The following is a 17,121-nucleotide window of genomic DNA, read 5'->3' on the forward strand; positions in this document are numbered from 1 at the left end:
GTTTTAACACAAATGGCCTTTTCTAGTGTGGGCTCTACAGCTGGGTCCTTCTGGCAACAGAAGAGAGAGAAGGTCCCTATCCAGTGGCCCCAGTCATAAGATCACCATTTGTGCAGGAGGAGATTGCTTTGCACTGGCTTTCAAGAGAGTTCCAGGACCTTAGTTCCTGGGCACCCATAGAAAGAATTATCTCATGCCCACTGTCTAGCCCATGTGAAACCCACTTGCTGCCACGTTGAACACTCTTTGAAGTGTTCAAACACCCAAAGGCTCAGTTTGAATGCCATTTCATTCTCTCCTGTGAGCCTCTGGTGGGTCTATAGCATGGGTTCAGAGAACCTTGATGTCCTGATTTCTTCCTGTTCGAAGGCTGCCTCATGGTGGAGAGACAGAAGCAAAGCTGTCTTTACATGGAGAGGTGGCATTTAGGCATTTAGAGGCATTAAAGGTGGCTAGAGTGATAGCGAGGTGGGAGGGATGTTACAAAAGAGATATTTGCTGTCTAATGTATTAATAGAATGGTAAGTTTAAAAGACAGATTTTCAAAATTGCATATAAAGTTATGTAAAGTTTAATGACAAAAAAATGTCAAGTTTGCATAGACATACACACCTGGGGCAAAAATGACTTGAAGGAAAAAACAAAATAATAACAGTGGCTTATTCTGAGTAGTATGATTATGAGTGATTTGTTTCTTTTCTAAGCATGTATTGGACTTACAATATGAAAAACAAAACCCTATAAACATCATCTAAAATTTATATACAAGTTCTAGAGGAAGCAAAGGAGTCCAGGTTAAACCATATTCTAGGAGAGTTAAGTCAGAATTCTTTTCCTCTAAACACCCATGACATCGCTAATTTCCTGTGCTCTGTGAATTGACCTCATTTGCACTCCAGCAATGCCCTGCCTCTCTCCCTCCTACATGGAGCAGTAAGTACCTGGCAGCCTGGAGGCTATTCAAGCTCCATAAGCCCACAAATGAGCATGCCCCGTTTCACCACACACATTAGACATGGCTCATTAAAAGAAGTGAGATGCTGCCACAGCAATTTAACCCAAGGAAGCAGAAAGAGCGTGTTATACTATGCTTTCATAGTATAACAACGAACATCTGTCTTAGGACTCATGGGCTGTGTACATCTCTAAGAACAAAGCCCTCTGCCATCCTTTCTGGAAAAGGATTGTGCTTCTAGTCAGAATGAAGCCACGTGAATCCCTTTTGCATGGCTGAGACAGAATTCTCTTTTCTGACTAAGTCCCTAAGTTTGGACACAGATCTCTGTAAGGGTCAACTTGTTGGCTCTGGAATGTCAGGAGGTGAAGCCACTAGGACTCTGAGAAGTTGGCCTTTTCAGGACTGGCCCAGGGCCCTGGACAGAAGTGCAACTGGCCAAGGGTTCCACAGGGACTCAAGAACAAACTTGAGAGAAGGGGTGGGGCTAAGGCAGTTGCTGGGCACCATTTGAAACAAGAGGCTGCCTGAAAAACACGCCTTCAGCAATTGGGCGAGGAGAAACCTGTCTGAAAGGAATGGAGTCTTGCCTCTGCCATCACCTGCTCTGGTTCCAGATGGTTTGGTGTTCACTGAGCTCTGTTCTCTCTCTCTCTTTTTTTTTTTTTTGAGATGGAGTTTTGCTCTTGTTGCTCAAGCTGGAGCACAAAGGCGTGATCCAGGCTCACTGCAACCTCTGCCTCCCGTGTTCAAGCGATTCTCCTGCCTTAGCCTTCCTAGTAGCTGGGATTACAAGCATGCACCACCACTCCTGGCTAATTTTTTATTTTTAGTAGAGAGAGGGTTTCTCCATGTTGGTCAGGCTGGTCTTGAACTCCCAACCTCAGGTGATCGTACCGCCTCAGCCTCCCAAAGTGCTGGGATTACAGGCGTGAGCCACCACACCCAGCCAAGCTCTGTTCTCTTTACATCTTCATGCTCACATCTCTTCTTGCTGGTCCAGGAGGTGACTTGCCTCTTCAGAGGGTGTCTTCATGTCTCTCTTTGCAAGTCTCAGAGAGGAGGTATAATGAGTCTTGGCAAGAGAACACAGTGTTTTCTGAACTGTGACTTGGGACACATTAGTGGGTTGAGAAATCAGTTTTGTGGGCTGAAGCCAGGATTTAAAACGAAGAAGAAAGAAAGGAAGATGAAGAAACAGAATGGAATAGGAATGAATGAATTGAATTGAAAACATTGGTCTATTGCATATGGTAGGGGTGAGTATGATTTCCTAAAACTTGCATGAAATCTGGTTTCAGTTTTACACATGCACATACATAGATATGTGTGGGTGGTGTACTTGGCTGGGATGTAAAATGTATTTAAGAGTCATGGCCAGACAGATTTAGAAGGCAGTGGCTTAGGTAGACGTTGTTTATACAGGGCTGTGGTATAAGAAGGGGTGTATTTGGTCTTTTCTCCCAGTTCCTGGCACAGAGCTTGGAAGTTCCTGAGTGATGGAAGTGTCTTTGTTATTTATAATGATCCTCTTTCATTACACCTAAGTTTATGCCGTGGAGGGGACGCCTGTTGGGGACTGGGCGCTAGAGGAACCAATCGTGTGATTAGAAAGGTGAAATTTTCAGCTCCGATCCTGACCTCCAGTGAGCAGAGAGGAGCCGGGGATCTTTAATCACCAACAGTCAAGGATTTAATCAATTGTACCCACATAATGAAACCTCCCAAAACCCCTGAATCATACGGTTTGCTTCTGAATCATGGGGGTGGTGAGCACATAGAGGTGCTGGGAGGGTGGTACACCCAGAGAGGGCCAGGAAGCTCCATGCCAGCCCCCTCATCACTCGCCTTGTGCGTCTCTTCTATCTAGCGGATCCTCTTTGCACCCTTTACAACAAACTGGTAAATGCAAGTAAAGCGTTTTCCTGAGTTCTGTGAGTGAATTCTCAAATCTGAAGGGGCGGGAACACCCACACCTGTATCCACCAGGCAGGAGTATTAGAGCCCAGGCCACTCATTTGCAGTGAGGCGGGAGCGGTCTGATGGGGCTGCGCCCTCACCCTGTGGGGTCTCTGCTAATTCCCAGAGGTGAGTTCCAGAAGCAAACCAATTGCAGCTGCCTAGATGGCTCTAGAGCATTGATCATGCTATGGAAAAGCCTATGTATTTGGTGTCAGAAGTGGAGTCAGAAAAAAGACAACACAGGGCCAAAAAGAAAGAACTGAGATCCACCATGATTTTCTCTGTCTCTTCTACACATGGGCTGGCAATGACTACAGCTCTGTTCGGTCACCATCTTTCCCTCCACTGTATTTGTGCTGGTGAGCGAGTGTACTGTGCTGCTCCTGCAAGTGAGAAGCTGAGAGTCTGTTCACGTGCCGATTTCCCCTTCTCTACCTGCCACTGAATCTGCTTCTTCCTGGCACAGACAAGGAAGATATTATCTGCGTCATTTATTTAGAAATTGACAAAACAGACTGGGTGCAGTGGCTCATGCCTGTAATCCCAGCACTTTGGGAAGCTGAGGCAGGTGGATCACCTGAGGTCAGGAGTTCGAGACCAGCCAGGCCAACATGGTGAAACCCCATCTCTACTAAAATACAAAAATTAGCTGGGCATGGTGGTATGCACCTGTAATTCCAGCTACTTGGGAGGCTGAGTCAGGAGAATTGCTTGAACCAGGAAGGTGGAGGTTGCAGTGAGCTGAGATCACACCACTGCACGCCAACCTGGGCAAAAAGAACAAAACTCCATCTCAAAACAGAAAAGAAAAAGAAATTAACAAAATACTGTCATGATATTAGTGACCTTCTTTCTGGATATGCATCTTAACTTCCTAATAAGGAGGAGCGTTACCAAAACAAGGCGGAAGCTATTTTGTCTAGCCTTATATTCTGCACTGTAGTTCTGTCCAAAATACAGCTCTGTCCAAGACACACAAGAGATTTGCATTTCCTAGAGATCATGTTAAAAAAGTACAAACAAGTGGGTAAGCTAATTTCCATACATTGTATTTAATCTACACATCTAAAACGTTATCGTTTCAACATGGAATCAACATAACGAGATTATAGATGAGCTTTCTACATTATTTTTGGTCTTTGGTTCCAGTGTGTATTTTATACTGACAGCACATCTTGCTCAAAAGTAGTTATATTTCAAGTTCTCCATAGGCACACATGACTAGTGGCCATGATACTGGTGCAGCTCTACAGTGGTCTAGCGCACAGAGAGGTTTAAGTGACCTGCCTGAGGCTACTTGGCTGGCAAGTGGCAGAGTCAGGACCTACATCTAGACATCTTACCCTGAGCCCATGTGCTTTGTCCCTATGCAGTGCTGCACCAACATGGGAATTTCCGAGGTGAAGGGAAGAAGTGCTGGGACGGTAGAGAGGAGAGCATTAGAATGGTGAGTTGAGACGCACAGTCTGCAGGAAGCAGAAATGACGGTAGGGAGACGCCAGGAGCACAGAAACCACACAGAGTGTGCAGTGGAAGTTAAGAAGGCCAGAAGAGGCCATGAACTGCACATCTTAAGTAGCATAATATAAGTAATGTTGATCCCTAAGGCACAGACAGTCTGTCAGATGGTTGAAGAAGACAGGAAACTAAAGTCACTGGAGTTAAGGTGCTCTAGGAACTTTGAGGTTCGTGCATAAGGTGTCCAGGGAATCTCAGAGGTAGGGGCAGGTAAATGGAAAGAAAACAGGTTGGTGCTGAAACCCTTCCCTGAAACTTACAGGGAGAAAACAAGCTTGAAAAAGCGTATGAGCTGTGACCAAGGTACCAATCAGCAAATATAACTTATGCAAGTAATAGTCACAAACACGGCCAGGATTCTGAGTAAAGGCTGCTACTAGGTCAAGTTCTAGCAGAAAGCACAAAATGACGGCTGAAGGTTTATTGTGATACTGTTTACAATAGCAAAGACTTGGAACCAACCCAAATGCCCATCAAAGGTAGACTGGATAAGAAAAATGTGGCACATATACACCATGGAACGCTATGCAGCCATCAAAAACGATGAGTTCGTGTCCTTTATAGGGACATGTATGAACCTGGAAACCATCATTCTCAGCAAACTGACACAAGAACAGAAAATCAAACACCACATGTTCTCACTCATAAGTGGGTGTTGAGCAATGAGAACACATGGACACAGAGAGGGGAGCATCACACACTGGGGCCTGTCAGGGGTGCAGGGGCTAGGGGAGGGAGAGCAGGGGTTGGGGGAATTGGGGAGGGATAACAAGAGAAATATCTACTTCAGATGACAGAGGGGTTGGATGCAGCAAACCACCAAGGCATGTGTATACCTATGTAGCAAACCTGCACGTTCTGCACATGTACCCTAGAACATGTATAATAATAAAAAAAAAGAAAAACTTCACTGCATCAATAAAATTATAACCAACACGAAATATAAATAAAACACCAGCTAACACATTGCGATGTGAAAGAATAAAAGAATAAATAAAGAGTTCAAAAGAAAACAAAAAAGAACAAAAGCAAAGAGTGAACAGGCAGTTAAATAACAAAGGTTAATAAACAATGTGTAGAGAATTCAAAAGAAAACAAAATAGAAAAGAGGCCAAATAATGAACAGGCAGCTCACTAAAAAACCATATATGGCCACAAAATAAGAAAAAATATTCAGTGTTACTAGCAACTAGAGAAATTCAAACCAATTTTTTTTTTTTTTTTTTTTTGAGGTAGCATCTCACTCTGTTGCCCAGGCTGGAGTGCAGTGGTGCAATCTTGGCTCACTGCAACCTCTACCTCCTGGGTTCAAGTGATTCTTATGCCTCAGCCTCTTGAGTAGCTGGGACTACAGGCACGTGCCACCATGCCCAGCTAATTTTTGTATTTTTAGTAGAGACGGGGTTTCACCATATTGGCCAGGCTGGTCTTGAACCCTTTACCTCATGATCCACCTACCTCGAACTCCCAAAGTGCTGGGATTACAGGCATGAGCCACTGCAACTGGCCCAAACCATTATCAAAAGGCAGTGTTCATCTTTCACATTGCAAAGATGAAAAAAGATAGCAAGAGTGAGCATGGATTTGGGGAAAGAAAGATTTTTATACACCACCTATGAGAAAATAAATCAGAGCAGTCTTTTTGGAGAGTATTGAGTTATTGCTTGCTATGTAACATAAGAACCCCAAGCTTAGTGGCTTAAAGCAATATTCAACAACCATTTTATTCCTTCTTATGATTCTGTGGGTCTACTGGGCTTAGCTGGGCGGCTCTTCTGCTATGCATGTTGTTGGCTGGGGCTGAAGTCTTCTAGTGGTTCATGTGGGCTCGCACATCCCAGATGGGTCACGTACAGGGCTAGAGCTGGCAGTTGGCACTGGCTGTGGGCTAGGAGCTCAGGCTGGGCTCAAGTGAGGCATCTACACATAACTTCTGCATGTAATTTGCCTTCTTTCAGCAAGGTGGCTAATTTTAAGAGAATATGTCTTTTTAAAGCACATTTTCCAAGGGGCAGGAAGCGGAAGCTGACAGGTCAATTAAAAGCTATATTCATGGGCACAGCATCATTTGCACCATATTGCATTGCTCAAAGCAGTCACCTGGTCCACCAAAGCAGGTGGAGAAATAAACCTCATCTTTTGACGGGGGAGAAACAAAGTCCACATTGCATTGCAGAAAAGTGTGTAGGATGAGACGTGTATCATGGCTGTCTTTGGAGAATCTAATATGCTGCAGAAGGTAACTGGGTAATGTTTATTAAAAATCCCTAATATTAGGCCGGGCATGGTGGCTCACGCCAGTAATCCCAGCACTTTGGGAGGCCAAGGCGGGCAGATCATGAGGTCAGGGGATTAAGACCAGCTTGGCTAACATGGTGAAACCCCGTCTCCACTAAAAATAAAAAAATAATTACCTGGACATGGTAGCATGCATCTGTAACCTCAGCTACTTGGGAGGCTGAGGCAGGAGAATCACTTGAACCCAGGAGGCAGAGGTTGCAGTGAGCCGAGATCGTGTCATTGCACTCCAGCCTGGGCCACAGAGTGAGACTCAGTCTCAAAAAAAAAATCTGCCGGGCATGGTGGCTCATGACTGTAATCCCAGCACTTTGGGAGGCCAAGGCTGGGGGATCACGAGGTCAGGTGATTGAGACCATCCTGGCCAACATGGTGAAACCCCACCTCAAAAAAAAAAATCCCTAATATCTCTATATCCTTTGTTCTGAGCAACTCTGCTCCAAAAATTTATTCTAAATACATAGTGATAGATATTTCTAAAGACTTGACTATCAGGTGAACATTTCAATTTCATTCTTTTTTTTTTTTTGAGATGGAGTCTTACTCTGTGGCCCAGGCTGGAGTGTAATGGCGTGATCTTGGCTCACTGCAACCTCCGCCTCCCAGATTCAAGTGATTCTCCTGCCTCAGCTTCCCAAGTAGCTAGGATTACAGGTGCCTACCACCAAACCCAGCTACTTTTTGTATTTTTAGTAGAGATACGGTTTCACCAGGTTGGCCAGGCTGGTCTTGAACTCCTGACCTCAGGTGATCCACCTGCCTCCCAAAGTGCTGGGATTACAGGCATGAGGCACCACACCCAGCCTCAATTTCATTCTTTTTTTTTTTTGAGACGGAGTTACGCTCTTGTTACCCAGGCTGGAGTGCAATGGCACAATCTCGGCTCACCGCAACCTCCATCTCCTGGGTTCAGGCAATTCTCCTGCCTCAGCCTCCTGAGTAGTTGGGATTACAGGCATGTGCCACCATGCCCAGCTAATTTTTTGTATTTTTAGTAAAGATGGGAGTTTCACCATGTTGACCAGGATGGTCTCGATCTCTTGACCTCGTGATCCACCCGCCTCGGCCTCCCAAAGTGCTGGGATTACAGGCTTGAGCCACCGCGCCCGGCCAATTTCATTCTTAATAGGCTCAAATTAGAAGATAGTCTCATCTGCCCAAATAGGAAATTGATTAATGGTGGTATAATCCTACTATATTGTAAATCATGTCAACACTCATTATTTTAGAGAAGTGGCGTACTGGGGCATTTTTGTTGGCAGGGTGGAACTTGACAGGGATCGCTTTACCCGTATTTCTCAGTATGTTGATTTTGAAGTTTGTTGGCGAGCATGTGGGCAAACTCACATGGGTCAGGGAGCTTTCTCAGAGGAAATGGACCAAAACTAACCATGTCATGGGTCGAATAAAATGTTTATTCTAAAATTCAATCAGGTATTCATCATCTAAGTCATGGAAATTGACTGGAACTTATATAAAGTTTATAGCTTTAACTGAATCAAGGTCTTCTCCCTCAAGGGCAGACTGTGGAGAGGTTACACCTGATTTGATAGTTGGGACGGTCTCTTTATTTAACTATTCCATTTTATTCTATGAATGATCTGAGTATTATAATGGTCTGATTCAATTTTATTATATTAATTACTCTTCTGTTTGCCCTCTTAAAAATAATCAAAAATATGGTTGGGCATGGTGGCTCACACCTGTAATCCCAGCACTTTGGGAGGCCGAGGCAGGCAGATCATCTGAGATCGGGAGTTCAAGATCAGCCTGACCAACATGGAGAAATGCCATCTCTACTAAAAATACAAAAGTAGCCAGGCATGGTGGCACATGCCTATAATCCCAGCTACTTGGGAGGCTGAGGCAGGAGAATTGCTTGAAGCCAGGAGGCAGAGATTGTGGTGAACTGAGATCTTGCCATTGCACTCCAGCCTGGGCAACAAGAGTGAAACTCCGTCTTAAAAAAAAAAAAATCAAAACTATTAAAAATAATCTGCTAGTATCTCCTGAAGTCCTCAATCTCCTCCTTGAAAATCAAGCTCTCGTCACTTAGAATACTTTTTGTAGTTTTAAAAAATTCATTTCGGGCCAGGCGCGGTGGCTCAGGCCTGTAAGGCAGAGGCAGATGGATCATGAGGTCAGAGACAGAGACCTTCCTGGCTAACATGGCGAAATCCCGTCTCTACTAAAAATACAAAAAATTAGCCAGTGTGGCGACACGTGCCTGTAGCCCCAGCTACTTGGGAGGCTGAGGCAGGAGAATCGCTTGAACTCGGGAGGTGGAGGTTGTAGTAACCTGAGATGGTGTCACTGCACTCCAGCCTGGGCAGTAGGGCAAGGCTCCATCTCAAAAAAATTAAACATCAGTTCAAATTTTAATTATAGTGTTATATTTTATTGGGTAACACATGGCATGGCTCACAATTCAAAAGGGGCATCTGGATATACTGTGGGAAGTCTCTCTATGCCTATCTCCTAGTCATTCCATCCCACTCCCTAGGACCAGACAGTGACTTCCAGAATCTTGTATATCCTTTCAGAGATATTCCAAGCACAATATGAGCAAACATATGTATCACTGTCCCTCTGCCCTCTTTTGCAAATAGTGGCACATTATATGTATTGCTTTTCCTTGCAGACTTTTTTTTCCTACTTAAAAACATATCTTGGAGCAGAGAAGCAGTGTGAGGAACTTGGAGGAAGCTCTCTTCCAGAAGGACAGCTATTAAGTTAATCAAAGTTAGCAAAATCTGATCAGCCAAAATCTCTGGAGATTGATCAAAGACCTTACAACAACAAGAATTCAGCAAACCTATGGGAACAAAGTAAGAACAGTGGGAAAATATGCATTAAGACAGGGGGTGCCCCTCATCACCATAACTTTGTGTTGCAGAGGAGCTACTCCAAGGAATTTGAAAGCTGAGTGGCAGCTCCTATCTCTCCCAGCTCCTCTGGGTAGAAGAGCTACTCCCAGTGGATTCCACAGGCATTGGATATCGGTAGATCCACTTCCCAGAGCTCTAAGCAGCAGAAATCCAGGATGGTGGTGGCAGCTAGGTAGTAGAGCCTGTTTTCCCACCCCTACAGAGAAAGGATCTGGGTGGGACTGGTAAAAACGCAGTCCCCCATTCCCTCCAGCGCTGTGCTGGGGGAGAACTGCTCTGGTGGGCTTGGCAGCTTCCATCTCTTCCAGCTTCTGGAGGTGAATGGGCTATTCCAGGTAGATTTGGTAGCTGGTGAATACTGGTAAATCCTATCCTTCATTCCCCCACCCCCAGTTGTGGGTCACAGATCTGTACTGGGCTGTCATGGCACCAGTTCTCACCTCCCATACACATGCAGCTCCTTCGTGGTAAAGAGGACCCAGGTGGGGCTGCCAGGCCCCCAACATCTTGCCTCTCCCGCTCCTGCTCCATAGTGCAGCTTCTGCCAAGGAAAGCGTGGGAGCCAGTTTCAAGACTCATCACACACCGCCCTTGCCAGGGGGCTCTACTTTAATTGGATTAGACTGCCGAGCAATTTAAGGCCCCAGGTCATTATTGAAAACAACAGAGCAATCAACTAGCAATTAGTGGAGACTAGCAACTGGGTGTGATACCAATAGAGGCATACTAGCCAGAAACTTCATGCAGAGATCAAAGAAAGACAATCAAAGGGAGCCCAGCTAAACCCACAGTCCTCCCTGTTGGGCAGGAGTTCTGTGTACTTGGCCGAAGCTGAGTCCTCTGAAGAGTGAATGAAGAGGAACTTCTGAGCTACTATTCCTTGGCTGAACACGAGGCAAACTCCCTGAGCAGTGAAAGCAGTCTCCAAGCTCCACAGAGATCCAGTGGTCAAATGTGAAAACCTTACTGGTTTAGGGGGTTAAGGACAACCTCTGACAAATCAGCGGCTGACTAGCAATCTGAGCTGTCCCAGGGGTGACCCACAGAAAACCAGGCTTACAGATAAAATTGAGGGGGAAAATGTTTGGGCAGAAACAAACATCAGAGGCTGCACAGTGGAGGAGAATAGACTTCACCAAACTGGTCAAGCCAGGACACTGAAGAAATAAACACAATCCCCATAGGGGGTGAAATCAGTATTTAGAGTTGCTACAATGTATTAATTAAAATGTTCAATGTTTGATGAAGGTTATGAGACACACAAAGAGGCCGGACACGGTGGCTCCTGCCTGTAATCCTAGGACTTTGGGAAGCTGAGATGGGTGGATCACTTGCGGCCAGGATTTGGAGACCAGCCTGGCCAACATGGTGAAACCCCATCTCTACTAAAAAAAAAAAAAAAAAAAAAAAAGAGCCGGGCATGGTGGTGCACACCTATATACCCCTATATACACAGCTACATGGGAGGCTGAGGCAGGGGAATCACTTGAACCCAGGAGGCAGAGGTTGCAGTGAGCTGAGGTAGTGCCACCGCACTCCAGCCTGGGTGATAGAGCAAGACTGTCTGAAAAATAAATAAATAAATAAATAAGACACACAAAGAAATAGGAAAGTGTGACCTATGTCTAGGAAATAAGGCAAGCAATAGAAATTCCCCATGAAGTACGCAGACATTGGTATAACAGACTTCAAAGCAATTATTACAGATATGTTTAAAGAACTAAAGTAGGGTATGATGATAATACCTCCCCAAACAGAAACTATAAAGAGGACAAAGGGATAAAACTGAATGAAGTAAGGTTGCAAAGTCTGATAATTGAAATGAAAAGTTTACTAGAGAGGCTCAAAAATAGATTTGAGCTGGCGAAAGAAAATGTAAGCAAACCTGAAGATAGATCAATAGAAATTATGAATTGGAGAAACAAGAATAAAAATAAACAGAGCCTCAGAGCAACGTGGGACACCAGTAAACACACCAGCATGTGTGTACTGGATGTACCAGACGGAAAGGAAAGAAAGAAAGGAACGGGAAATGTGTCTGGAAAAATAATGGTTGAAAACTCCCCAAATTGATTAAAAAGAATTAATCTGTATATCCAAGGAACTCAATTAATTCTAAGTAGGGTTAAAAACAGAGCCACACTCAGATATCTCATAATCAGAACATTGAAAGGCAGCAATAAAGAGACCATCTTGAAAGCCTCAAGAGAAAAATGACCCATCAAATGCAAAGGAACCCTAATAAATTAATTGACGTAATCCCCAATATGCTGATTCCTCATCAGAAGTAATAGAAGCCGGACGACTGTATTCAAAGTGATGGGAAAAACAGAAACAAATTCAAACCTGTAAATCAAGAATCTTAGGTCCAGCTAAGCTATCTTTTAAAATTGAAGATGAAACAAAGGGATTCTCAGATAAATCATAAACTCGGAATTTGTTGCTTGGAAAAAGAAGAACAAAGTTGAAGAACACACACTTTTTACTATGAAATACCAGTAATCAAGACAGTGTAGTATTAGTATAAGGATAGCAATATGGATCCCTGGAATAGAAATGACAGTCTAGAAATAAACCTATGTGAAATGAACCCAAATCAATGATAAGGATGCCAAGACCATTCAATGGGATAAGAAAAGTCTTTTCAACAAGTGGTGCTGGAACATCTAGATAGATATCCGCATGCAGAAGAATGAGACCAGGCAATTACCTCCCACCATATACAAAAATAAACTCGAAATGAATCAAAGACATAAATGTAAAAGGTAAAACTATAAAACCCTTAAAGGGAAATAGGAGTACATTCATCATGACCTGGGCTAGGCGATAGTTTCTTAGATATGATTCCAAAAGCACAAGCAACAAAAGAAAAAAATACGTATATATATATATATATATAGAATTACATTCAAATGAAAAACTTTTGTGCTCATATAATACCATGAAGAAAAAGACAACCCATAGAATGTGAGAATATTTCTAAATCATATATTTGATATGGCACTTGTACCTATAATATGTAAATAAATTTTGTAAGTCAATAATAAAAGGACAAAGGATATAAAAAGAAATTTATACAAAGAAGATACGCAAATGGCCAATAACATCAAAAGATGCTCAATCTCAGTAATCATCTGGGAAATGCAAATCAAAACCACAACAAGATGTCACTTCACACTCACAAGGATGCTATAATATAAAAGATGGATAATAATAATCCATGTTGGTGAGGAAGCAGAGAATGTGAAACCCTTACACACTACTGCTAGAAATGTAAAATAGTGCAGCTGCATTGGAAAACAGCCTTGCAATTCCTCAAAAGGTTACACATGGAGCTACCATATGACCCAGCAATTCTACTCCTTGGGATATACCCAAGAAAAATGATATAATATTTGTGTAAAAAAGCTTGTACACAAATGTTCATTAGTAGCAGTATTTATAAAAGACAAAAATTGGAAGCAACTCAAATGTCTTATAACTAATGAATGATAGATAAACAAAATGTGTTGTATCTACTAGAATATTATCTTGCTATAAAAGGAATGAAATCCTGACACAGCTACCATATCGATAAACCTTGAAAATGTCATGTTAAGTGACATAAACCAGACACAAAAGTCCACCTAGTAAATAATTCCATTAATGTGAAATGGTGAGAATAAGCAAATCTATAGAAACCAAATAATGACTGGCTTCCTAGAGCTGGGGAGGAGAGTGAGAATGGGGAGTATCTGGTGATGGGTAGAGGCTTTGTTTTGGTAGTGATAAAAATGTTCCAGGCTGGGTGTGGTGGCTCATGCCTGTAATCCAAGCACTTTGGAGGCCAAGGCAGGCAGATCACCTGAGGTTGGGAGTTCAAGACCAGCCTGACCAACATGGTGAAACCCTGTCTTAAAAAAAAAAAAAGTTCCAAAATTAGATTGTGGTAATGTCTGCACAACTTTGTGAATATACTAACTTTGGATGTGTTCTATGGCATGTGAAATATGTCTCAGTTAATACATATATATTGCTGGGCATGGTGGCTCACACCTGTAATCCCAGCACTTTGGGAGCCTAAGGTGGGTGGATCACAAGGTCAGGAGTTTGAGACCAACCTGGACAGCATGGTGAAACCCTGTACAAAAAATCAGCCGGGCATGGTGATGTGCACCTGTAGTACCAGCTACTCAGAAGGCTGAGGCAGGAGGATTGTTTGAACTCAGCAGGCAGAGGCTGCAGTGATCTGAGATCATGCCACTGCACTCCAGCCTGGGCAACAGAGCAAGACTCCATCTCAAAAACAAACAAGCAAACATATATATATAAACACACACACATAAATTATATACAGATGGGATCACTCATGCAGCCGGCTGCTGCAGTCATCTGAAAGCTTGATGGGGCTGGAGGATCTGATTCCAGAAGTGGTGCCCAGTTTTTGTTGACTGGGATCAGGTGGCCTTCGTTCCTTGCACCTTGCCACGTGGTCCTTTCTGTGAGGCTGCCTGAGTGTTCTCACAACAGGGAAGCTGGCTCCCTCAAGAATGACTGATCCAAGAGGAAAAGGTGGAAGGTACAATGCCTTTCATGACCTTGTACCATACGTTACACGCTGTCATCTCATGCAAGTTCTAATGAGTATATGGGGTGTGAAACAAGGGAAAAGAATCACTTCAGGCCCTCTTACAGGCTGATTCCCACAAGTGGGGTTAAATCCTGCTATCTTCTTAGTAACTTGAGTTTCTCCAGCTCTTCAGTCATAACCATTTTGTAACACTGCCCTAATTAAATATATTCAGTTCCATGGTGATCCCCAAGGCCTGTGAAGGAGCCGTTCACGTTTCTCCTGGAGATTGAAATGTGTGTGCATATACACATATACATGTACATATTTATATACATATATTCATATGCACATTCATATGCATATACACATTCATATCCATACACACATGCATATACATTCACGTTCATATATATATATATATATATATATATATATATATACATGTTGTTTCTCAAAATGTCTAACTTACTGGTCTGAAGACAATGAATTCTCCTAGAGAAATAAATTTCTAGCATGAGTTAGATATGAAAAAAAATCTAATTTTTCTTTTTCTTTGTAATATTATTTACTATGACATTTACTTGGCAAAAATACATGAGACATGAGACCATAGGAAATGCCTTTCTCTGCTGCAATCCTCCAGTTAGGAACATAAAACCGCTGTCCCTCATTCTGAGGAATCAGGAAAAATACAAGTAACATCCTGATCCCCAAGCCCCCCAGATCAATATAGTGGCACTACTTGTATCAGGCTAGTTAAGGGTCTGTCAGTCTATCAATATTTTCTGAAGTAACTTAATTAATTAGAGTTTCTAAAGAAGATGGGAGATTTTGTGATATTCCTGAGCCCTCATCTCTATGTGGTGTTTTCCCCCAAAAACAATATAGGAAGATGTTCAGAGTGGGCAGTCTTCAAGCCAACGTTATTTTGCCATCATTGCATGAGGATTGTCTGTTCATCCTGCAAAAGCAGCTGAAAACAAATCAAAGACTTTCTAGTTGGCAAAGGGAGGAAACACAGCCGTACTCAGCAGTGAATGCAGGCGTTGGAAGATTGGTGTACGACTCCTTAACAGGTACTGCAAGTGATGGGCTCCCTTGGTCACTGATGTTAACATGAGACTTTTATTCTTCTCATGCATTTCATGGGTCATCACAAATCTCACCCAATAAGATTGCTGGTAAATCCAGTTTCCTCATATTATACCAGTGCAGTGCCCCTGAGAAGGAAAGGAGGGCAGGAGGGAGTGTGGGCATCAGAGTTCTTGGGTTCAATGCTGTTATTTGCTAACCAGCTTTGTGACCTTCCCTGCCAGGGGCCTCATTTCTATTTTGTGAAATTAAAGAGCTGGGCTCATTCAGGGGTTTCCAGATGTTGAGATGCCAGTGATAACAGGAACTTCCATGGGGTGATCATTTTTTACTGTAGCCAGATAAAATTATTAAAGAAAAAAAGCTTAGAATCTAAAATAACTATAATTTCATTATAAGGAAACTTTAGTACCAAATAAAAAGAAATAAAAATGAAAAGCCACAATATAAATTGTATTTCCTTAAATGGAAAAAAACCCTTAGTTTTATAAAAACTTAATCTCATCAGTCTTCCGGTTCTCATTTCTCTAGAGACCTTTGAAAATGCTGCAGAGCAGCATTTGTGAGCTCTGGGGATGGCTCTCAGGGCCTCTTCTGCTCTCACATCCTGGGGTTCTCTGGTTCATTCAGCTGTCAGCTCATGCCAGATGCTAATGGTGCCAAGCATTACTTGTCCAGGTTTTTCCATTTTATTTGGAAACTACTCAAGGTAGAAATAGCTTTTCAAATCTTGACCAAAAGTGCCCTTTTGCCCCGTGATACGCCTCACCAGTGCTATCCCCAGCAATGCTGCCTGGTGTTGGTGCTGGAGCCCCCAGTGGATAACTGACCTCCTCCTTGCTGAAAATCCTTCCCTAGGCTCCATGATCCAAAGCCCTGCAGCCATTGGTGAGTGCTTTGAACTGGATTGTATTTCCACCAACCTCATATGTTAAAGCCCTAACTCACTGTGTGATAGTATTTGGAAATGGGGCCTTTGGGAGGCAACTGAGGGTTAGATGAGGTCAGAAGGGTGAGGTTCTCATGATGGGATTAGTGCCCTTTCCTAGCACCACACAATAAAAGAACCAATGGCCAGGAAGATGACAAAGTGGATGCCAAGCCTGAGGATAGTACACACAGTAAAAGTGGGAGTAACAGCCCTATCCCCTAAGCCACATGGAGCAACAGTAAGGGTAACGAGATCCTCCAAAAAAAAAAGTTAGGGGAATATATGCCTGGCAGAAAAAATAGCATGTCCATTCTAGAGGGTTCCCTGTGGTCACCAAAATGCTTGAACCCCACAAAATGCAGGGCTGTGTACAAAAATGCAGGCAGTGAATTATCACAGTTTGAATTCCAGCTCTGCTTTTACTAGTTGTATAACTTTGAGATTACTTAAGCCTCCTTGTTTCTCATCTGTAGAGTGGGAATAAAAGCACCTGTCTCATAGGGCGTGAATAAAGATAAAATTAATTAAAATAGTTGAAGTGGGCTGGGCACGGTGGCTCACACCAGTAGTCCCAGCACTTTGGGAGACCAAGGTGGGAGGAGCACTTGACGCCAGGCATTCAAAACCAGCCAGGGAAACACGGCAAGACACCATCTCTACAACGAATAAAAAAATTAGACAGGTGGGATGGTGTGCACCTGTGGTCCCAGCTACTTGAGAGGCTGAGGTGGGAGAACAGCTTAAGCCTGAGAGGTCGAGGCTGCAGTAAGCCATGATCACACCACTGCCTTCCAGCCTGGGTGACAGAACGAGACCCTGTCTCTAAAAAATAAATAAAATAAAAGCTTAAAACATAAAAATATACAATTGAAGTGCTCAGAATAGTTCCTGCCATACACTGAATGTTCACTCTTACTATCATTTT

The 17,121-nt window shown here is 43.2% G+C and overlaps 1 protein-coding gene across 1 annotated transcript in view; it reads left to right on the forward strand.

The window, feature by feature from the left end:
• The window catches only part of LOC118152803 (uncharacterized), a 150,191-nt gene that overhangs the window by 104,201 nt on the left and 28,869 nt on the right, over nucleotides 1-17,121 (forward strand). Inside the window, exon 11 of the mRNA XM_078370880.1 lies at nucleotides 15,062-15,249. Within this exon, the coding sequence (XP_078227006.1) occupies nucleotides 15,062-15,249 (188 nt within the window). The remainder of the gene's footprint in view (nucleotides 1-15,061; nucleotides 15,250-17,121) is intronic.

Source organism: Callithrix jacchus, chromosome 4 (genome assembly GCF_049354715.1).
Source record: "Callithrix jacchus isolate 240 chromosome 4, calJac240_pri, whole genome shotgun sequence".
Lineage (NCBI taxonomy): Eukaryota > Metazoa > Chordata > Mammalia > Primates > Cebidae > Callithrix > Callithrix jacchus.